The 24920-nt window shown below is 39.1% G+C and overlaps 1 protein-coding gene across 1 annotated transcript in view; it reads right to left on the bottom strand.

Annotated features, from left to right (window-relative positions):
• The window catches only part of LOC124156976 (NADPH oxidase 5), a 214222-nt gene that overhangs the window by 18281 nt on the left and 171021 nt on the right, over positions 1 to 24920 (bottom strand). Inside the window, exons 15-16 of the mRNA XM_046531419.1 lie at positions 18898 to 19063; positions 16643 to 16897 (exon numbers count right to left, since the gene is read on the bottom strand). Coding sequence (XP_046387375.1) covers positions 16643 to 16897; positions 18898 to 19063 — 421 coding nt within the window. The remainder of the gene's footprint in view (positions 1 to 16642; positions 16898 to 18897; positions 19064 to 24920) is intronic.

Here is a 24920-nt window from a genome sequence, read left to right on the forward strand (position 1 = left end):
CCATTTGTATTCATAATATACAAATTATTTGGTTTTACAAAACACAGTTTAGACGAATGGCAATGGTCAATTTTATCCTCATTTGAAAAAGGCCAGATTGGCGCCCATGCGATGCCACTCCACGTGACGTCACAGGGACCTAGTTTCTATACGAGTAGAAAGGAGTTTTAAATCGTCTGAGATTATCAATGCATGCATGAGGCACAGAGCTCAGGGAAACATCTCTTAATAATCACCTATTAAAACTGCCTAAGGTCGGAAAGTTTCCTTCGTTTGATAAGGTATTAATAATCCTTATTTAAGCCAAGCGCCACCCACTAGCTGGGTACTCTGCTACCTGCTAGCAGCCTGCGTCGTATCAGTGCTCAAGCCTCGCCTCAAGGTCACCTCACAGGGCGGCAGCGGGAACCAGAAATACGTCACACGGACTTTTCCCATCATTGCTACTTAGCCGTCGCGTTTTCGCGCGCTTGAAATTTTTCACTTTTCATTTAATCGCTAAAAATAGATATCGTCATTTAATAATCTAAAAGCGTGAAATACGTACTCCAGGAGCAATAATCTTTCGATTTAGCTCCCTCTCAGCGACGCGAGTGCCCACGATGGCGAATCCATTTAAATGCGCGGTCGGTCATGCAGAGCGCTATCAATGGAGTAGATGGTCAGTCTACTTGATTTCGTGCTGATCTGATGGCGCAAGATAACGGTCTTAAATGACGATACACAAACTGCCTCTAGAAATGAAGGCATCCAGCAGTCTTCGCTGAGTTATAAAGAATGAGCGTCGAATGTCCAATAGGACGAGTAGAAGGGAAGTCATTGAGCGGCAAATGTCTTCTCCTTTGGCCATAGTTGGTGAATTGTCATGTAAGATCTTTGTCTAAAGACTTCAATGAACTAGAAATCAAGAATTATACAGTGGGTAAAATCGTGCACCGTAAATGATTTAAGAGGAAAATGAAATCGAATAGCTAAAATATGGGAGCTTCAATAGCCGAGTTTGACGTCAAGCCTAAGGATAAATGAAGCATCTGAAATTCACGATATTCCTGCAAGGCAATTATTTATAATGCAAAGGAAAATACAGCTAACTCTCACAACCACCAAATACAGGTAACTAAGCTCTACATGAGAGACATGTATAAAACAGTAAACATACCAAGGGACTTTGAGAAAAACGTCATCATTCCCATTGCCAAACTCGAGGGAGCGGAAAAGAACAAAGATTTTAGGACAATTAGGCTGACGACACATGCGTCGAAAATCTACAGGAGAATAGAACGGGGAACAGAAGAGTTTCTGGATTAAGAGCAATTAGGAACATGGGCTCAACGGCCGACTCTTCCGTAGATCGTGGTACCTAACAAACCAGACTCACCCTGAGAGCATGACACTTGATCTTTGAAGATGGCCGCCATTTCAGCACGCGGCAGTTGCACACGAACGTCCTCCTGGGAGGAAACCCACACGGGAGCCAATGGCGAGAGAGAAAGGGGGGTGACGTCACGTCGCCATCATCGATAAGTCCAGCACATGGGCTGCCCTTGAACCAAAGCAAGCGCTCAGCAGCCATAGTTAGTCATTGCAGGAGCCACTGAACTAAATAACCAATGGAACGCCAACACCCCCTCCCGAAGTGGAGCCAAGAAAGTGGCCACCTTGAAAAGGACCCCTTGGAGTTGCACTGCATCTAAATGCGTGTGTAATCACGCAACTTAGACGTTTTTCCTCAGTTCATATTGATTGGGATGAGATTGCGACTGAGAGGAAAAATTACTCATTTCCCATAACAGGTGTTTGCGCCTTAAAAAAACAATATCCCTACGGTTGACTTTGGCGCAATTTCCCAATTGAAATGGCACTTGGGAGTCGGCCATGTTTGCAAGACTGTCCGCGCAACCAGCGTTCCATTGTTAAGAGTTCAGTGGTCAAAGTATTAGTGCGACAATAAGCCATGCAACAAAACACACGCACAAAGCAACAGCACAAAGCAAACAACAACTACTCTACTTACACACAATCACGAACAAAAGTTATGGCAGTTATCAGTACAAATTACCAGTATAAGTTTTAAGTAAGTTACGAGCACAAGCTATATGTACTAATCTAATGTATGGTTGCCTATGATATGATTCTAGATTTGTTTAAAGATTAATACCGGATTCCAATCCACTTTTGAATGCACGAAATATTCTTCAATATCCCCAGTATCTGGAAGCGACGTCACGCTTTTCGCCTTCGGGTTCGAAGCAAGACTTGAATGGCCATCACCAGTCCAGTACTAGTAAAGTACCCCCTATTTCCTCGCACAAGAAGAGTACTATAACGACTTACAATCGAAGGCCACCATCTTACGAAGAAAATATGGCGGGTGCAGGCCATACGCCTCATCCTTTCATGTTATTTTAAAATGTTATTTCATCAACTCATGCTAAATTTTTATGTTAAAAATGGCTTTTAAATGTAATGCACTCATAATTAAAGACACAAATTAGAAGAATTATTGACTCTATTAAGACTCGTATTACTTAAGACCTGTGGAGTGGCTGATCTTCCACATTTTCAACAAGATGTGTGTTTTTTTAGCAGAATCCATGCATGCTAATTTCATTTATTTGATTAAGCTTAAGGAGTTGATTATTTAAAAGAGTGTTTGGTAATTCGTGTGACGATAGCCTATTTTAGTGACTCTGTTCTTAAACGCATTAGGAGGGCATGAACTTCCGCGATTTTTTCATTTAATATTCTGAGAGAATAAGAAGTAATAACAACTTTATTCATTGCGGCCAACATTTTCCAAATTGTGCAATGCTTGTCGGCCGACGTTGCGCGCTCCTTGCATGCGGAGTGGGTGACGAGGTGCGCGTTCTCGTAGCCGCCGCGCCGAATCGAATGGGCTGGTTTAGTCGTGACGTCACAGATCGCTAGTTCATTATTTTCATAAATTTATTCGGTATGACTTAACCGAAAAGCTTGGAATATCCCAATGATAGGTATATTCAAACCTACTTGGCCTTAAACCATTCAATGAAAATTTAGTCGCTTTTAGTCTTATACCACCGGATTTTTTCCATTATAGTTCATCATCATCATCATCATCACTGGTCAACAATCCTAGGATTGGTTTGACGCAGCTCTCCACTCAGTTCTCCTATCAGCTAATCTTTTCACTCCTACGTATTTCTTCTCTTTCACATCTCTCTTTACTTGTTCCATATATTTTGTTCGATCCATTATAGTTATATAATTTAAATATAATCATTAGGCAAGAAATTAATCATTTATTGCGCTGCCTCGCCATATTGACCCTGAACTTCAGCTTTCAAATTATGAATCTTCGGTCGGGCAGACATTTTTCCCAAAGGTAAATTCTTTGTAGCTGTATTTTCGACTAAATAGAGTGGCATTAAAAGTTCTAAAATTAATTCATAAATCGACTCATAGATATTCGTTTTTACAAAGGCTATTGAAATATAGAAAAATCTTCTCGGGATTGCGCGCGGGTTAGATTATTTAAGAGCGCCGACGTTTCGGGTACCGACTCGCTACCCATTCTCACGGCATTCTTCAGTAGCCGTGAGAATGGGTAGCGAGTCGGTACCCGAAACGTCGGCGCTCTTAAATAATCTAACCCGCGCGCAATCACGAGAAGATTTTTCTATAGTTATTCGCCGGGAAAGTGTAAAATCATGAAATATCAATAAAATCAATTCGTCTCGGGAATACCAATGAGTAAACTTCGTCTCAAGTAAATCAAGCGCCAGTTGAGCAATATTTTATTTCCAGGCAAAGTAATAATGTATGCAGCCTCTATTATCATTAACCTATATAGTGAGCTTGGGCCAATATGGGTAACCATTAAACCGTGGAAGTACTATTGTTTCTAATAACATGTGGCCCCACTTAACTGATGTGGTCGGGTCGGTGAAAACTTGGAAGGTTGGCACATGAAGCGACCTGCATCCTTTGCCTTCACGGCAACAAGAGCCGACGAGGACACGACTGATCTACCGAAGCTGGAGTGAAACTCAAGAGGCCCAGCGAAGTTCAGATTAGCGGATGGAAACTCACTTCCACTACCCGTCGAAGTGTTTTCTTTCCGACTCCGTGGCGAGGTTCTTCCTCTCTTTAAGTTCATGCTCGGACTCACCATTTATGTCACACTAATACACACTGATACACTAATACGTGGCTTCGTAGCCGATTTTTTAGCAATTTTGAAAAAAATGTAATAAAAAACACACCACATTAAATTATTTATGAACCAAAATAAATTAACATAAATATATAAAACATAAAAAAACAAAAAGAATAAATTTACCAGCGCAGTACCAGATTGGAATCGGATTCCCAGCCTTCACTGTGCTCATCAGAAGTTTGCTCCTCCAGTAAAAGTAAGTTTCGTATATCCTTTGAAACATTTCTTTCAAAATTTACACGCAAATAAATGATATAAGAGGATCGGAAGTAAGGAGGACCGTTCGGACAAGATCTCACATTTTAGCTAAGCGCAAAATATTTCGCGTGTGGTACAGTCAATACGAATATGTTGAGCAATACAAGTACCAACCTGAGAAAGGAGTCTCAAGGAGAAAATAGGGTAGTTTCCTTGATCAAAGAAAACGAAAGGCATTGATTGCGATTCGTTACCCACCATTATTGTATTCATAGTATACAAATTATTTGGTTTTACAAATCCCGGTTTAGACGAATGGCAATGGTCAATTTTAACCGCATTTGAAAAAGGCCAGATTGGCGCCCATGCGATTCCACTCAGAGTGACGTCACAGGGACCTAGATTCTATACGAGTGGATGGGAGTTTTACATCGTCTGAGATTACCAATGCATGCATGAGGCACAGAGCTCAGGGAAACATACCTTAATAATAACCTATTAAAACTGGCTAAGGTCGGAAGGTTTTCTTCGTTTGATAAAGCATTAATAATCCTTATTTGAGCCAAGCGCTACCAGCTAGCAGGGTACTCGGCTACCTGCTAGCATCCTGCGTCGTATCAGCGCTAAAAGCCTCGCCCCAAAGTCACCTCACTTGCGGCAGCGGGAACCACAACGACGTCACACGGGCTTTTCCCAGTATTCATACCTACCTAGCCGTCGCGTTTTCGCGCTTGAAAATTTTCAATTTTCATTTAATCGCGAAAAATAGATATCGTCATTTAAAAATCTAAAAGCGTGAAATACGTACTTCAAGAGTAATAATCTTTCGATTTAGGCAATAAAAAATAATAGGAAACCACCCTATTCTTAAAATTAACAAAGCATGCAGATGACTCAAGAAAAAGTAGGTAATTATCGAATTTTTATGACTCTCTACGTTAACGCATTCATTTCTAAACAGATTCATTCACGGTGTGGAAATAGGAAGAAATATATTGGTAAATGAACTCTTAGCACTAATTTATCCGATGAATTTTAAGAATTATAGACTGATGACCGAAGTAATAGTAACTCATGTCTACAAACTTTATATTCAGGCTAATCCGTGATTTTGCAATGATGAAATACAATAAATTTAAAAACTATAATTATCTTTCGAATTCCAATTATTTTTCTTACTCTAGGGTCATCAACTTTCCCTTGGGCTACAACCTTGTCGGTGTAGAAAGGCTTGCGCATTCATTTGACCGCTAGAGCTGCAATGGCGGGATTAATTCGCAATTATTCCCGATAGGGCCACGTATGCCAGATAGGTCGAAGGGTAGGAGCCGTAGAAGCCGTAGAAGACGGTTTTAATTCCGCTACCGCTAAAGAATTGAAAGCTGTGGAATGCGGAGTTTATGGGACTATCAGCCTAATATCGTAAGCGGAAAAAGTGGTACTGAGGATACTGAACAGACGAATGGAGGCCAGGGCAAACGAGTATTTGGGCGATGATAAGTTTGGTTTTAGAAACATTTAAACATTTAGAAGCAAACAAACAGAAAGAAGTCAACTCTTGATGCACTTCCGATAATGAGGCCCCTCGTGGAGAGGAATCTATAATATGACCAGGATGTGTATGCCTGTTTCGTGGATTTTGAGAAGGCATTTGATAGGGTGGACTGGGTAAAGTCATTGGATATCCTCAAGAGAATAGGTATAGATTGGAGAGATAGACGACTAATTCGTAATCTGTATATAGCCCAGATTGCGCAAGTGAGGGTGGCGGACAGAGAATCTGGGTGGGCAAGCATTGGCCGAGGTGTGAGGCAAGGCTGTCCTCTATCGCTGCTGCTCTTTAACGTATACGCTGAGGAGATGGTAAGAGAAGCGTGGGACGAGTTGGAAGCTGTAGTGAAATTTGGAGTAATTATGTTCACATTATTAAGGTTTGCGGATGTTCAGGAGCTTATTACCCAGTCAGCGAGGGGACTACAGGCTCTAGTGGATGCGTCAGACGAGCTGTGCGAGGAGTATGGGATGAGGATTAATCACAAGAAGACTAAGGTAATGCGGTTTTGTAAAGTATCGCGAGCAAGGAATGTGAGACTCAAGATAGAAGTTGGTGGGGAAAAACTTGAGCAGTTAGAGCAATTCAAATATTTAGGCAGCACATTAGAGGAGAACGGATACAGTATTAAGGACATCAGGAAGGGAATTGCACTAGCAAAGGAGGCATTCATGAAGGAAGGGGCTTCTGAGATGATCGTTATGTAAGAGTTTAAAGGAAAGGTTAGTGAAGAGTTTGATTTGGAGTGTAGCTCTCTACAGTGCGGAAATGTGGACACTGAGGAAAGAAGACAAGAGAAGATTGGAGGCATTCGAGATGTGGGTATGGAGAAGAATGGAGAGGGTGAAATGGACAGAGAGGAAAAGGAACGACGAAGTGCTGGATATGGTTGGCGAGGAGAGAAAACCTTTAGATGAGATACAGAGGAGACAGAAGGTATAGATGGGAGGAGTACTTAGCGGGTAGGGTATGTTGAAAACAGTGTTAGAGCGTTGAATGATAGGTAAACAAGGGAGGGGAAGGAAGAAAATAGGACTTTTAAATAGAATGAAAAGGATTTGGCCTTACAGTGAATTGAAGAAGGCAGCACTGGAAGGAAAGGGAGGCTCCCAGATTACTTCTTTAGCACTCCAGGGAAACCTACCTTAATCATTAGAATACTATAATAATAATATGGTCATCAAAATGATTTTAACTACGGGTGTATCTGGTGCTTTGATGAGATTTGAAATTAATATAAGTAGGAATTTTTATCAACTGATATTGGACAGTAATTAGCCAAAAGGACATGAAGATACAACCTCTGCCACTTCCTCTGCTAATTTCCTCTCAGTGAATGACTCTGCTTACAATTAGAAATAAATATGTTAGCATAGATGGTCATTATTTCAACAAATGTATTCCTTTATTATTTACTGAGTCAACTAAGTCTATTATGTAGATGTTAAGAATGATTCTTTTACACAATAAAAAAATCATAATTACTTACATCGGATTCGAACCCTCCCAAAACTTTATTGCAACAAATGTGCGTGAAACAAAACTACTGAGCCATGGAGCCATATCTATATGTCTTGTAAACATTGAGTCCAAATATGAATCCAAAGAGAGGAAAAACCTCGACACGGAGCCCGAAAAAAACACTCCCATGGGTCAACCTGTGCGTGATCATGATTATCCTCTGTGCATTCGATTCCCTGGGCCTTTAGCTTGTGGAGTTTGACTCCTGTCTTGCAAGTGCGGTCGCACTGGCATCCCTCCTCGTCTGCTCTTGGTGGCGTACGGGTTATGGATTCAGGTTACCTCATGTGCCAACCTTCTATGTTTATACCGACCTGACCACATTAATTAAGTGGAGCTCATGGGTGTCTACGTATTATTGGAAATGATAGTACCTTACGTAAGCCAATGCCGTCTGCTCTGCTCTCAAAAAACGTTTTATAGGTGGAAAGTTAACATCAGGCTAAAAATAATAATGAGAAGTGTTGCAGACACCCTAATGCAACTTTCTGTTGTAAATATAGATTGTTGTGCGATACCATGGAGGTCAGAAATTCATTGATCAATATTTCCACTCGGCAGAAACGTTTGCGAAAAAAGATGGCTTTCCTTCATGGCAATTGGCTGCCGTGACGTTTGCCTGAACCTAAATTTATGGAGAGGAATCTTCAATTTTTCCAGTTTTTAGGCGAACTTAAATTATCTTCTTCAATTTTAAAGGGGGGGACAGGATACATGGCCCATCCCCCCTCTGCACATAGCAGAGCAATCAAAAAAGACTGAATCTTCGTAATTCATGCAGTATAAGTTCATAAACAAACTGCTTAACTAATTATATGCTTCCATTCAACCAGAATTTGAATCATAAAGCTCATGCAGTTGCCATTTGTCAATTAGCCCAAACTAGAGTGAGTGTGACTACCATATTATTATATTGCATTCCGTACAGTAGAGGACACAGAAAAAACTCAATGGGGGGTGCAAAGGATACCTTGAGCTACCTTTACTTTTATCGTAATAAAAAATTAATCAAGCCATGTTGCAAAGATGAAGAAAGTTTTATTTAAACTCATTATGAACATATAAAAGACAATATCTTACGATATAAAAAAGTGCAATAGGGAACTTGCATACATTTCAGAAACAGTTGTGAGCTCCAAAATCATGTAGAAATACATGTTTGCGTTTCACAGTGAAAAGGTTTTATTACTTTTTGATGTCGTTAGCGATATTTTATTCATTAAAGTTCAAGAGAATTTTCAAATACGAGTGGGACTCGAAAACGCCCGATGATTGGCTAGCGGCAAATTGACGTCATAGTTCAGTACGAGGAAGCGAAGGAAGCAGCATAGGCATTTGGACACAAGCGACGGCTTGGTTGTGAGGCATTTCTTTGTTCCAGTACAGTGAGTCCTCGTTTAACGTTCCTGAAAAATGTGGCGATAAACGAAATGACGTTAATCGAAACATATATCCCATAAGAAACAATGTTAAAAGCGAATATCGGCTTCTATACGCGAAAAAAATTTAGCGTATCATATCTGGGGCATTTTTTACGATGGGAATTCGATATGGTGGTCGCCCGGGCAACATCGTCGCAATTAAAGGATCCAACCGATGTGCATCTGAAATGTTTTATAGTTCATAACAAAGTGAGACTTGCGTATAACATTGGCGAAAGCGTATACTCATGTGAAATGTGTATTCTTTTGGCAGTCCGGTAGAGAGTCTTACGGTGAACTTATTTCCACCTCGAAGCTGTCGATGATACTTTCAACTTAAAAATACCTTGCCTGGAGGGCGACAGGAAGCTCTGAGGAAGCCAGACTATTAATGTTTCAATTTAGTAGCGATAATATAGACGAACTTCCAACACAATATACCATCTTGTAACTCAAAACCCCGAAACCACTTCCTATTCTGCAGAAAGAATCGGTCAATCGCATTTCGATTAATGTAATAAATACAACGTCTTCAGGTGTTAATAAGTTACTTTTGTAATTAGAAGGCCTTCCTAAAGTAACATTAAAATTTTAATATTTTCCAAACAGAGTTTTTAATACATTTTGGGAGCTTTTCTCACGATATATCTGAAACCTACTCTAAAGGCGAGCTCATCGTCATTGCGATCGGTTGTCACTTAAAAATTCCGTATCGGAAATCCTAGAGGGATGACCTTCGACGATGACCATGATCACCTGCACTCTCACTATCACTGGAACCCGTGGTGAAAATATCATCCCAATCCAATTTCTATTTGGTTTTAACTGGGAAAGAGCAACATAGAACTGCACATTCTTTGGGCAACTTTGGGTTTGACTTTCCCTCAAACATCCCATTTCCCCTGTGGTGCACATCAGTCCTATCTTTATACGATAGCCTAACAACCTTTAAATAGATCCTTGGTTTATCCTGACAACCAACTAAATGGAAATTGCTGATCCACACGTCTTCCTCTATCTCCACAGTTTCCAAATCAAGGGCCGCGGAACATTCCCCATTGTGACTCAACTTTTTCTGAAAAGCAAGCCGGCGTAGAATAAAATCAAAGAATGCTGCGATTCATTTTTTGTGACCACCTCTGGATTCCATTCTTTTTCCATCTACAACTTCCTTTATCTTTGGGACAAGACGATGTTTAAATATTTTCATTAATTTATAACAAAATATAAGTTCTAAAAATACCCAAAAGCCATTTCATTAATCCGCACTGATGAGTGTAAATTAATGTGGAAGATGAATGCTGTAGACGTAGTAGTTTTCCTTAGGTTGAGTTGCAAAGTTCATGAAGTTGACAAAACGGCTAATTTTTCGGTGCGCGGAGTCATTTATATTGCACTGGCCGTGTCTATACATTTTTCAATTTTTTTGTAATAAAATAAATCAGAATTTAGGATAAAATTTCCTTTAAAATGACATATAGTTCATTATTATAGCATGCAGTGAAGCCAGGGTATAAATTTGCAAAGTACTGCGGCACATCATTTTGACGCCGACAGTAGAAGAAAACGCTGTCTTCTTGGCTGGCACTCGAATGCATGAGGGTCAACATTGCTCTACATTATCATATTTCCTCTCTTGATTTTAAACATCATGGAATTTTCTATGTCCTTCCGTAACTGAAATTGAACAAGTGCCATAAATAATTTGAGTCCATCATAACCATCGAGAAACACCTATCTCGATTTTTGTTGTGAAGTTGAGTTTTTATTCTACGGCGGCCGAATTATCGAAAAATCTGTTTCAAGTTATTCAGTCAATGAAATATGGATATATTATTTATATTAAAGTTATCTTCGCTCACATAGCACACGGGTTTATCATTCCGTTTATTATACTCTTATTTTTCCGTAACGCTCATCCCGACAGACGGCATATGCATATGCATCGAGGCTTTTCTTCTAATTTCCTCCGTGGGAATGCAGACGAAAATTTTTTCTGGGGTGTTATTGCACAGAGGAACAATGCACCACTTGTAATTTTTCCTTATTTCAGCCATGTTCTCCTTTAAACGCAACGTGGCTCTTCCAAACCTGCAGTTACTGGGCTTGGATCTTGGACTCGTACTGAACTATGACGTCACGGCCAAAGATTAGTGGGGGCGGTATTTTTTAGCCCGCGAAACTCGGGAGACTTTTGGGAGTCATTTTCTAGGGTAAAAACTGAATTTTAAGCGGAAAAAAGTATATTGCGGTACTAAGTGTTTACTGTAGTATATCAGCATACTGTTTATAAAAAGTATGCAATTTCCCTATTGTGGTTTTACAATGTTTGGAGCGACACACCCCCCATCTGTGTCTGCCACTGATTCAGTATGCATATTTAGAATACCTACTAACTTGAATGCATGCAGAATGTACATGTAGGACAACAAAACTCAGAATATGCAAAGTGGAAAATGATTGTAATATGTAGTAGCACTCACCCAGGATGGACAGGTTTCCAATTGCTGATGTTAGCTGTAATCACACATTTTTACACATGCTAGGAAAAGAGTGCTGCATAGTTAAGTATTAGCAGATTACATAGGTTGATAGCAGATGACTCAATGTTAAAAGAATTCAATCATTTCATTATAAAATACATAGGGAGGTAGGCCAGAGTCTCATACCTCTGCTGTCCAAAGGCTCCATCACCACGTGAACTTTTTAATTAAAGTTGGTGTGGCTAAGTCGTTCCACACCCCTTGTCAAATAATTACAATAGCCGTGCAAGGACATTTTTAGGTGATTTACGTCTATTTTGGGGAAATACAGTCTGGCAGCATGATTCAAACTATTGGGTATATTATCTCGTAAACCATATCTTTTGAAGCCGATAAAATCACAACCATTCTTCCTATAATCTCCTCAAACCACTGACTGACCTGAAAAATAAATGCATTTCACCATGGTGAAATAATGAGACCATTTGGACTGCAAAATGAAGGAATCCCCATCAACATACTGACCTAGAAGATATCCCAAAAAAATGACATCCAGTTAATTTGCCGCAAAAGTAACGTTAACACATCGAAATCCATAAGCTTGGTATTGACAAACATCGCGGGACATAAAATCATTTAAATTTGAGGAAGAGGTAAGTTTCTTTGTCATTCCATCCATCTGGTAAATGAAGTTTGCTACGCAGTGATATGTGACAGCATGAGGTGACTGGTGTCGTACAGCCAAAAGTGTGCGTGCATCAATATGCTGCAGACAAACATATGAGGACAATACAATACATTTAAAAGATAAATTAATGAACTCATTTATTCACGCTTGAAACTAAATAAATTCACAGTTCTGTATGCTAATTTGAAGTCCACTTGAGAGAGAGAGAGTTTGAAATTGCCCCCTTCTCGAAGTTAATATTCAATAAACCCATGAAGCAACACGAAGTACCTAATGACTAGAAAAATGCTAATGTTACACCAATATTCAAATATGGAGACAAGGAACAGTCATCTAACTACAGACCGATATCTTTAACGTCAATCTCATGCAAAGTCCTTGAACATATCGTAGTCAGCTCAGTAATGAAACACCTAGATGCGCAAAACTTGTTGATGAGATCTCAGCATTGAGTCAGGAAAAGTAAATCATGCGAAACTCAGTGAGCGCTTTTCGCCCAAAATATTTTAGTCTCTGGAGAGGACAACAGACCAGTAAACACGATTGTTCTTGATTTCAACAAAGCATTTCATAAAATACCCCATGGAGAGTTAGTAAAAAAGCTGAAATCTTATGGCCTAGATGAAGATGTCATTTCCTGGATAAGAGAACTTTTGAGCAAAGAGTAGTACCGCTTGCAAAGAGTAGTATTAGACGGTGCAGTCTCCAATGAGGTTAGAGTCACTTCTGGTGTCCCTAAGGGTAGTGTCATTGGCCCACTCCTATTCCTTCTTTATATAAACGACATTGGTGAAGTAGTAAACAGTAAGCTATGGTTATTTGCAGACAATGCTTTAGTTTACAGGGAAATCCGTTCCAACAAAGATAGGGATGAACTAAGGAAAGAGCTTGCTGCTATTCAAGCATAGAGCAATGTTTGGCAGTTAGAATTAAATTTGAAAAAATGCGTAGTGATGTATTTCTGGAAGAAGAATAACTTGCCACAATGTAGCTATATCATTTGGGGCACTCAATTAAAGGCAGTTCAATCTGTGAAATATCTAGGAGTTAGACTCAATTATGGCCTATCGTGGAATAAACATATTCAGGAAATAACCAGTCAAGCTAATCGTAAAATGGGTTTTGTTAAAAGAATATTAGGAAAGTGGGACAACAAAGTGAGAGAAATTAGCTACTTTTCCCTTCTTATACCCAATTTAGAATACGCTGCCAGTGTTTGGGACCCTCATGAAATAGGCTTAATAACAGAGTTAGAACAAGTGCAAAGAAGAGCTGCCAGGTACGTGAAAGGTCGTTACGATAGTCTTGTTAGTGTAACTAAACTCTTAAAATAACTCAGATGGGAATCTCTGTCAGACCATAAATTGAAAAATAGACTAAATATTTTAGATAAATTCAAGAGCAGTGTCTTTTCTAATGAAGTTAGCCATATCTTGCGGATACCAACAAACTACAGAAGATCAGATCATACAAATAAAATAAGAGAGATAGACAGATGTAGATCACACTGATTCAGAATGTCTTTTTTCCACCATTAATAAGAGATTATAACGGCAGCGTTAGAATTCATAAATAGATTAGATGACCTGGTAGTGTAGCCAACTAGCTTAAAAATTATGGCATGTTATTGAATTTAATTATTATTGTATAATTTGTTAGTATGCATGACGTTTTTTGGACCGAGGGGTGTGCATGTGGGAGTCCAATTGCATACTGTATGCTGGTGATTGATCACCCCCTGCCAAACACCCAAGAGGTGGCTCGCAGGGTATTTTGTAGATTTAGATGTGAGTGTAAAGTGTTTCCCCCTTCCTCCCACAATTCCCGTTTTCGGGGTTTATCTGTGTTGCGTACGGCACAATGAAAGATTCACCTTTCCCCCCAACCCCTCCCTACAAACAACACCTGCAAGCAGTGAGCAGAAGGTGATGTAATCCACAACCCCTTCCCCCACAAACTGAGAGCATGCTTCAGCAATCTCCCCCCCCTCCCTATGGTGACGATTCGAAGAAAACCCACCCCTTTCCGGGTTTCCCCTTCTGCCCCAACCCAACAAAACCAACCCTCTCTGGATCATAAAACCCAGACGTACTCCAGCTCGAGAGAACACATCATTCCGAGCTTTGCTATAAGCTTATTGTTTTATTTATTTATGGCTTTAGGTACTGGATGCTGCGGCATCAATAAAGAACTTGTTCTTCAAAAGGTAGCACATTTCTGAGTGAGAAACAAGGTGAAGTTCTTCTCCAAATTGTGTTTTCACTTATTATCTAATTTATTAAATCAAAAAGGAAAAGACATTGGATAACCATCTGAAGATTAAGTTTCCTTTGGATCATGTTCCAGAGCGCGCTATCCTGAAGCATAATAATAGTTGCACAGCAGCGAAAACAGCTTATTACTTCATTACGGAATCACAAAATGCACGACAGCAGGGATTTCTTAATGTGGTCTCCTGATATCCATTACGTACTGTTTAAATCCCTCTCATTACTTAGGACATCGTTCTCCACTGAGAGTCAAAGCAATCCAAAATTATAATAAAGCGCACATGTAAACGAAGCATTCCGTTGTCTGCAACTTAAGCAACTATTTAAGTAGATAAGAAAAATGACTTATTGCCATTTTGTATCAATGAAGAAATATGCACTCAAATACAGTTGAAACACCACATTTGTGTGACTGGATTACCCGAAGCTTTAACGCTATGCCAATTCTCTCACTGACTAAAAAAAGTGTATCGTTATGAGTTTCCTTAAGTCCTGCATAGGAACAAACCAGTCTACTAGTATCACTAAATCAAACTGAATTTGAACACACGGTGAAATTATTTGCAATGATGTTGCAGTAGGTCTTTTAAATATTTTGCGTACATTAACTCTCATCAAAATGCAAAGTCATTATTTGTAAGTGAATGAACTTTTACAGATCGGATAATTTACGAGAGAAAGTAAATTGAAGTTGTGGAGATGTATCTATTAATTAGCATGAGCTGCACAATTCATGTGGAATTCAACATTGCAAATATCCCACACACATTTCCCTTTAATCATGTAGCTAAAACAATGTTGCGGGAGATGGGAGTGTTATTCTAATTTCCTTCCTACTGGTACTATAGAAAATACCGAAACTCCATTTCCAAACTGCGGCAAAATTGTCACCACTCCATTCGCTGCAATACTTTTGAATTAAAAGGTGCAGAAAAACCCTTGGATCCAGCTGGAAACCCGAGAACTCTTCCTCCCCTTTTGAATTCCTCCGTGCATACAACTGCGATCACACATTTCCATGTGCCCAGCCAAACACATCAAAGTGAGTGGCCCCAATGTGCCACACCACTGCCTTCAATGCCTGCCTGCCACTTGTGTGAATAGTATGCCCTCAGCCCAGATTTTGCCTCTGCTCGCAGTGTGCTATTCAAACTAGCCCACAAACGCAATATAGTGGGCCCAGTCCATCCCACAGAAGCGTGATACAAGTCGCCACTCACTTTGGGAGATTTTAATAGGTCTTCAAAAATATCCTCAGCAGGGCAATAAGTGCAAAGGGATCCATTTTATCACAGTATTGGCAAAAGAGTATTTTCACTCACAGGGAATAGAATTGAAAAGTTTTGAATTTGATTTTTTCACCAAAAAAATTTTAGCTAACAGAAGTGATCGTATCCAGTTTCCCTGTGAGGTTTGGATCACTCTGCGACGTACGTGGTGACTATTGCAAACAAATTTCAATGTGCAGTTGGCAGCAGTAATATTAGCAGGCGACTGAAGAATCTTCCATTGTAATATTCATGCCCAGCATGTTTGCTCCTGAGGATGTTAATAGTTGTACAAGACAGGTGGCTCATGCTTAAAATCGTCTCGAGAGTGTTGGAACAAGTCATTATGTTGGCTGATTTTTTTCCAATTTCAAGCTGCATTCCATTTGCATCGTATTTGTGAAGAAGACCACATTGTATGAAATGACAAGCAGTCGGGAAATGTCTTCCATTGGAAGTACAAGGAGAGCTGAGAACCTTTCAGCCATGGCAGAACATAAGTGTTCTGAACCAGGATGGGGCATTAACTTGGAGAAGGCTAAAGTTATTACAAAGAATCCTGCTATTTTCTTGGACTCATAAGGCAATAGAAATCAACTGGCATATACATATGTAATTTTATCATTGAGGCCTGCACAACATCTGGAAGAAACTATTTTATCACTATTCTAAGGCCATTGGTCAATAAAATACAAACTCTCCATGACCAATCAGGAAAGAGGGACCTCACCAAGCTACTCATACTAAAAGGTTGGCAAAACATAGCATCAAGTATATCGACCTTAAGATGTCTGATGGCCAATGAACAATTGTTTTTCACACAATAAACACATGGTGAGAGTGAAAAAAGACATTGCTGATGCACCACTTATCATCAGCATCAAGGAATACAATGAAAAGGTTTGTCATTTCATCCTTAAATTACATTTTTTTTCAAATACAAGAATGAAAATAAAAGTCAAAAGTGGACATGACAAGTACATATCACCATGGCAGCATCTGAAGGGGAAGAGTGTCCGAAGGAGGAAGAGAGACGAACATACCTCCAACGGCTTTCCCACGGGGTAATCCAACTGCAGACCCTTCCCCCCAACTGCACCCTCTGTTGTTGCCGTGTAAAGCATGGGTCCCTGACTCTCCAGCCGCTTCATGGCAAACGCACGCCCCTCCTCAGCCACCGCCTCGGGGAAGCTGCCCTTGCGCGGCTGCTGCGCTGCCGCTGGTGACTTCCTCCTAGCCTTTGCGCTGGCAACAGTGCCTGCTGCACCTCCGCTACCCTCATCATCCTGGCTTGGCGTCTGCAACCAAACAGACGAGCACCAAAAATGAGGAAAACCGCTTTATATGAGGTGATGCTTCAGGCAACAATAAAAACGAGACCAATCAAATTCACTTTTCCATCACTATGGTGAAAGAAATAGACTAGAATATTAATAATCTACACTTAAACCCTTTTACTGCAGCAGCCTATTTCAGGTGGGATGCACGAAGACTGCCAAGGCTTTATATCCTGGAATTAGCAACATTTCATATTTAAAAATTTTTCAGCTACTTAATTTTAATTAATACGCCTAAATTTTTTTCCCAATTCTTAAGATATATTTATATCTTATGACCATAGATAGATTATGGGGGTTTACATAAATCACAGCCATTGAAAAGGTCACAATCACGAAAAAAAAGTAAAATTCAGGCCAATAAATTGGCCCCTGGCAGTTTTCGCACAACCAGCAAGGGCCTATACATCGGCTCGGTGGCAGTAAAAGGCAGAAATTAGACATTCTTCAAATGCCTAAATTCTCTGTGAGTCACCAAACAATCCTTTGCCCTCTGCCCAACCTAGTTCCTCACCTATTTTTTATTACCATGCTTTTGTGAGTTTTGCTTCAGTTAAACATAGAATTTTTTCCCCTGACCCAATTATGTCATTTGTTGCTTTGCTACTTTGCTGGATTTTGACACCTTCAAAGTGATGGACACTCATCAAAATCTTGGTCAGTGATGTCAAGTTTAAAGTGCAGATCACAACCAATAAATTAAATATTTGTCTTTATTATTGGGCAAGATTCAGACAAAAGAGGCTCTTCTTCTACTCATCCTCTCGTCATACTATAAACATGAATTAAATATTCACCAGGGTAGGCAACCTCCTCTAAATATGATCACTAGAAAATTCTTGCCATACATCTGTGACTTAATCTTTAACCCTTTCATTAACTTGCATTAACTTTATTCATCTATTACCTACGTCTTACCAACAGCTTTTTAAAAAATCTACCAGCCCTGAAAAAAGCATCCTCTTTTAACCAAATAGAATTTAATGAATAAAATCCACAAAGAACAATTACTCTCCAATGAACAAGCTAATATATACCTTAAAAAGTTCCCACTCTTTTTGACAAGAGTAAAGCCTTCAAGGGCATAGAGATAGAACCCAGACAAGAAGACTTTGGATAAAACCTGCAAAAACCAAATGAGAATGAGCTAAGTAATGTGATCAAAAATATAAGCGAAAAGCAAGACAAAATTCACCTGGAAAGAGAAAGAGGAGAGAGACGAGAGGAGAATGTAATGCCCACATTATGCACTTTAATGGGTAGGCATACCTCCAAGGCATATTTCTGGATATGTGCCAGTAAGACTAGAATTTGCTTTGTGGAGTGCTTCGGAGGGGGTTGCCTTTGCTTATATTTTGTTCTCAATTTGCATGCATCGGAAAATCATGAATTCCATTTACTTAGCTATAAATTTCATTAACATATTTCTGAAATTTAAAGTCATTCATGGTTTTTTACCAAAATGGTTGTCGTTATTATGGCTTAGTCTTCAAGAGGGTATGTTTCTGAAATTCACATCATTTCTCCAAACAATTTTAATCTTAAGGGCATAGATAGTGGAAGTTCACACCATCAAATTCCAAGAAAACTTTAGCGCTGCGATCATGATCTAAGTTCATACCTTTAAATAGTTGAGATGAAGGAGAGAAGGGTCTGGGTGGTAAGATCCCTAAGCATCCAAAGGGACTCTCAAAGGGAAAGACTGAGATACACTTTTTGTGACTACTCTTACAAGACTAAACTTCTTCTTCTTCTTCTCTCTGAGTTTCTCATATCTTCAGAATATCCCCTTCTCATGGATGTGGATACAAATTCGTCTGGAGGCTTCTGTGGTCATTTAACAACCCCATTCTCTCAATGTCCCTCCCTGGCTACGCACCTCTGTTCATCCAGTTCCTGAGCACATGCATAAAGCAAGAGGGCTCTTTTGGATGCTTTTCTACATCAATGAATCTCCTCACCTTGAATGCGATGATAGTTGGCTTGTTACGCATGTATCGGAAGCTCTGAGCGACACACTTATTCTGAGGACTCAGATAAGCCAACCCAAGAGACTGCATCCTGGCTCTGCGCACCTGCGCCTCGTCAAAACTCCTCTCTGACTCAGATCGCATGTACTCCCGCAATCTGTGAAGGACAAGAGACATTGCTGCATTGTTAAGCCCACCATTTGGTCAGCAAGCCAATTCAAGTGGTCGAACAAGTATACAGATAAAAATTACAATTGAAACACACTTACTCATACGAATAAAAATACACTCAGCATAAAAAAGGAATATTACCGTTACAATCTCTTCAATTTCATGTTCTCATGAACCCCATTCATTGGGTTTTGCAGGAAGGGATCACAACCTACCAGCAGGATGCACCGAAGTGGTGACAGTTGTTTTTGAGGATTTGTTTCATGGAGATGATTTTTCCTTGCCAGATGATGTGGTTTTTTTTAAAAATGATGTCTTTCTAATACACAGCAGATAGACACCATCAATCAATGACTGTCAAGCAGCTATTATCCCAATCTGATTTACCGACATTAACTTAATATGATAATTTAGTGTTTTAGCTGTGTTTTAAGCCCATGTAGACAAGTAGTTGATTATGGATATGCTTGTATATTGCCATATTTCTTATGCTGCATGTCGAAGGGCAATTATAATTATTTAATCACTCTTTTGATAACTCAGTATTTCCATCCATATGGAAAAAAACACTTATCCATTCAATAAAGAAGACAAAAAATGCAAAATTACTTTCTGATTTTTGGCATATCTCTGTTCTGTGTACCCTGTCAAATGTGTTGGAGAAAATTGTTTTCAAACAAGCCACAGAGTAATTTTTTGCAAATTGTAATCACTGACAATGACAAACTTGACACATGCAATCAGGTTTGTGGCATGGATTCAGTATGCTGACAGCACTACTAAAGGTTACCAAAGACATTCGACTTCATATTGACAAGCATATTGTTACAATTTTAGTTCTTTCTGATTTCAGTAAAGCTTTCAATTGAGTTGACCATAATCTACCCATCCATAAGATGGTGAAGCTTAGTTTCTCATGTTCAACTTTAAACTGGTTTTGCTATTACCAAGGCAATAGATTTCAAGCAGTCTTGGGACCAGTTAATAACTTATCCGCTTGGGTTCCAGTATCTTGCGGAGTTCCCCAGGGATATATCCTGGGCCCTCTTCTGTTTTCTATATTTTTCAATGACATTTTGATTGTGGTTAAAAATTGTAAGTATGTAAAAACCACCTTATATTGAACTGTTTAAAGATGAAAGCAATGATCATCAGAAACTTGAGGATTCTCAACTAAATAGATGATAACCACCTTCCTCCAGTTGCAGTTGATGATCATCAAATACCATTCAGCGATTGTGTTTGTGCTCTTGGACTAACCCTCACCAAAAATTTGTCTTGGAACCAACATGTCAACAACATCTGTATTAAAAATAATATCACACTCTATCAACTAAAACTTCAAAAGCACTAACGTCCTATTTCCACCTGAAAAATGTTAATCTCTACCTTGGTTTCCCTTCCTTTGATTATTGTAGTCTTGTTTATAATGACATGCTTAAAGAGCTGGATAAAAAGTTACAAAGGCTACTTAATTCATGTGTAAGAAACGTATTTAATTTAAGAAAGGATATTCATGTGTCACAGTACAGAATCAGCCTAGGTTGGCTAAATCTTAGTAACTGAAGAAAATTTCTACTCGGTGCTCTTCTGTCTGAGATTTTCAGAGAGAGAATCCCTAATTATCTCCGGGAAATTTTTATGAACAGATCAGTAACCACACAGATGTCATCTCGCAAAAAGGACTACATATTTATGTTATCCTACTCAACGTACAACTGCCTACCAGAAATCATTTCTAGTTTCGGCATCTAAATTTTGGAATTGTCTCCATGAGGACCTGAAACAGAAGGGCTCCAACCATGCATTTAAATAAAAATTATATATGGCTTTACTCAATGGAGACCAGAAATAAACTCCTGCATAAAGTACAGCCTTCATATTGTGTGTGTTGTTAAATTTCAATCCTTCTTTACGTGTCATTTCTTTATTATTTGTGTATCATACAGCTTAATTGTTATTACTTGGTTTTTTCATGTACTTTGAGATTTTTGATGAGCCAATTATTGTAGATTGTGTTGTATTTTGCTCCAAGGGTATGCCCAGAGCATAGAGAAATATATATTATCTTCTATTCTATTCTATATCCTCAAGGTGTGCAGTGCTTAATATTTGGATCAATAAATTTAATGCTTTTCTATTTAATCTAGACTGTTCTTGATTTAGATCGTCCATGGGAATTTCTTTGTAGCCAGAGTTGATTGCCGTTCAACAATTTTCCTCAATGATCACTGAGCGCATAGTTAGTTACCAAGTGAAATAATTTTCCTTTTCGAGTTTTTCATATTTCTTGTCTCTTTCTTCTAATTTCTTCCATGTGCCATTTTTATATCCCAAATATCTTTTAACTTCTTTTCTTCAGTGGTTCCATTTAATTTCTTCTTCGGCGACTGAGCGGTATTCCTATCCACGCACTTTGTATATTTGTTTCGGCGAATCTCTGTGTTACTTTATCCTTCTTTACTTCACCTTTATTCTTCTAATTCATGCTTCTGGAACTACAATCTTTACTTATTCTGCTCATCTAGGCCCATGACCTCTCAAAAATATCACAGTTTCTCAAATGCACTATTTATTCTCATAAGGTGGCTACTAGATAAACAACAAAAGCATCCGGCAATGAATACATATAGGTAATTTATACTTTTTAAATAAATAAACTGTACCTATCAACAACCAATGCCCAGCACACACTATTAAAATTTAGCTTCTAACAGTAAAAACAACCTGATTGACACCTTAATTCTGTACTGGGATTAGTTAGTCAGATTAGACACTTTATCTCTTAGTCAGGCAACTAGTAACAGCATCATAACTGATGGTGACAATGTTCCTCAGACAGACTGCGAAAAATATTGTTTAAACAATCGGGGTACAAACAAGGAACTTCACTTTTCACTTTCCATTTGAATTCCTTCACTCAAATAGTACATAGATACAAAGGAGTATCTGGAGAGAAATCTCTTCTGTGCATGAAAGTGATGCACCCATATGTTAATAGTTAATAATGATCTCCTGTGTTCTACTCACGTGATATATAATCAGGTGTTTTCCCGGCATAGGTGTTCGATGAAAAGTTCTTGGGCTTTCCACCGGGTAATAAAATCCTTCTCCGCCGACGTATCGATGTCCATCAGGGGCATCATCCTCAGGGCAACTGACTCAGTTGCCCTAAGGATGATGCCCCTGATGGACATCGAAACGTCAGCGGAGAAGGATTTTATTACCCGGTGGAAAGCCCGAGAACTTTTCATCCGTCTACGCACGTGTTTTTGTAAGCATGCTAGTTGAATGAATCGTCAATTTTGGAGTAATCTGAGGCTGTTGAAATATTCAGAAGTATGCCATACATTTCGTTAACATGATGGACGTATTTACTTATTATGAAATGTTGAGTTTTCATTACCATGTTCCTTGTAAGCAGGGGTGCAGCTAGGAATTAGCCAGGGTAGGGGGGGTTTTAGGCACAAATGATACTGGGGGGTCGCAGGGTGTGGAATACCTGCCAGGGTAAACGGGAGGTGCGGGAGCTCTCCCCCAGAAAATTTTTCAGATAAATGGTTCAATATAGTGAGTTTCATGGCTTTCTGAGGGATGTTTTACTAACATTAGGGCATTTCCATTTGTGACTGAATTACCTTTAAAGATAACAATGCAATAGGATATTTCGATAAAATTGTAAGGCACAAAAAAATTGCAAAACTTCTAACTGTACGTGATCAAGAAGCATTTATGAAGGTGATGGTCATATATACAGAAACAAAATCAATTATAGAAATGCCTTCTAAATATGCATACCCAAAATTAACACGTGATGGAATTACTACCAGGTCAACCTCCTAAGAGTAATGATTTCAAACATCTTCAAAACTCTGATTTGAAGTATAATTTGAAATTTTTTATAATGCTCTGACTAATGTTTCAAATACTGATTTCATAAAATTCAATTTATTTAGCTGTTTATTTATCAACATAAAATATTTCCAGCCTAAATTTTAATTTGAGAGAAAAAAGTTGACATTTTCATGGAAATTCCCATTAACACTATTATAGAAGTAGTATTAATCTAATTAAGTGAAATAGATAACAAAAACTTAAAAATTTTCTCAGCTCTGGTGGGGAGGGGGTGGAAGGGATTATCCCCCAAAACCCTTCCCTCGCTGCGCCACTGCTTGTAAGAGCCTGAGTATTTCTGCTCCACCCATAGCACACCAGCCCCTGGCTTCGACTGCTCCCCTCCCCATAGACACTTCCGTCTGAGATTCATGCAATGCATTGTGTGGAGAATGTTGTGCTTCTTGGGTGCTTTTATCTTTGCAACAGATGGGGGTTGGCAGTTATTGAGGTTTTCCCATCAGAATCACTGGTCACCCAGTAAACACACAGAGCTGCCGCAGAGCTTCAAAAGGATGTCAGCACTGCTAGTATTGCTCATGTCAACTGAAGTGCATCTGCAGGGTCTCAGCAGCACTCTCATAAAGCAAATTGTCGAGAAACGCATCAAATGCACCTTCGTAGCTTTTGTATCAAGCACTGCAGCTGCAAGTTGTGGACGTGCTGCCACAGCACTGCAGACAGTTTTTTCAATGGGACACATTATGCTATTGTGGCGCTGCGTGGTGAGAACAATCGTGTTACATGCAACTGCTTACGATAGAGGCAAGAAGTGCAGATGGAGGTTAAGGAAAAGGAAGAGAACTGGAAGGTAGGCGATTAATTTCAAAACATTATTTCATTAAAATAATGAAGTACAATTTAGTTTATTTGGACTACTAAGTAGATTTTCTCTCCTTGAGTTCCTAATTAAATTTTTCGGATAATAATAGTGATATTTTTCATTTTGTCAAGTTGCAATATTTATCATAATGGGTGTGTGTCTTCTTGTACTGGTCAAGAATCTGTTTCAAAAATGTTTCCATTTATAAATTGGTATTCAATAGCTGAAATTGGTATCCCTTGATTTGTTTCAGATGCATTCTCGTTCCCCCATGAGCACCATGAAAATTGGAAAGAAAATGGAGGAGTGGTTTAGGCAGACTGGATCAGGGGCGGATCCAGGATTTCTTTGTGGGGGGGGGGGGGCAAGCAAGGCCGTAGCCAGGATTTTGTTGCCCCCGTGCCCCCCCCCCCCTAGATCCGCCTATGGACTGGATGAACAAGGATGAAGAGGGTGCAGTTAAAGCCCCTCCTGAACTTATACTTCAAAGGCTAAAATAATGAATAATGTCATTTATGGCAACCCTGTGTTTTCAATTCATTCTTATTGGCCCTGACATACTTTTTTTCAGTGCTAATGATGATTACTAGTGGCACATTAAAAATTCATTGTCAGCGATTCTGACATTCGTTTGAAGCGATTGTGGCACAATTGTGCAGCGCTCCTGGCACCCGTTTGCAGCGCATCTGACAAGCAAGAAAGGGAAGTTTAGGAGTGCTACACGCCTTCGCCACAGCTGCACCGTTGCCATGTGGTGCACCTGCAGCATTTTGTTTGTTGGGCAGCTTTTCAACAATGTTTCGTTCTTTATGAAATAATGATAATGGATATTTAAAAAATGAGCATAATACACCATAAACAAACAGCATTAATATAATTTTCTGGCCTATCATATTTCTAAATATCAAAATTAAAAATACAAATATAGGACAAAAACTTGTAAAATGTTTTATATGTACCTCTGTAAAATTTATGTACTTCAATTTTTTCACTAAATTCGACTTTAATGTTTAAATTATTATTTACTTTACAATATTTTCTTTATATTTATCCTACATAAGGCAAAAAATTTTTAATGTTAGGGTTTCAATTTTGTTATGTTTTTTGTTTCTAAAGGCCGTATCAC

This window comes from Ischnura elegans, chromosome 4 (genome assembly GCF_921293095.1).
Source record: "Ischnura elegans chromosome 4, ioIscEleg1.1, whole genome shotgun sequence".
NCBI lineage: Eukaryota > Metazoa > Arthropoda > Insecta > Odonata > Coenagrionidae > Ischnura > Ischnura elegans.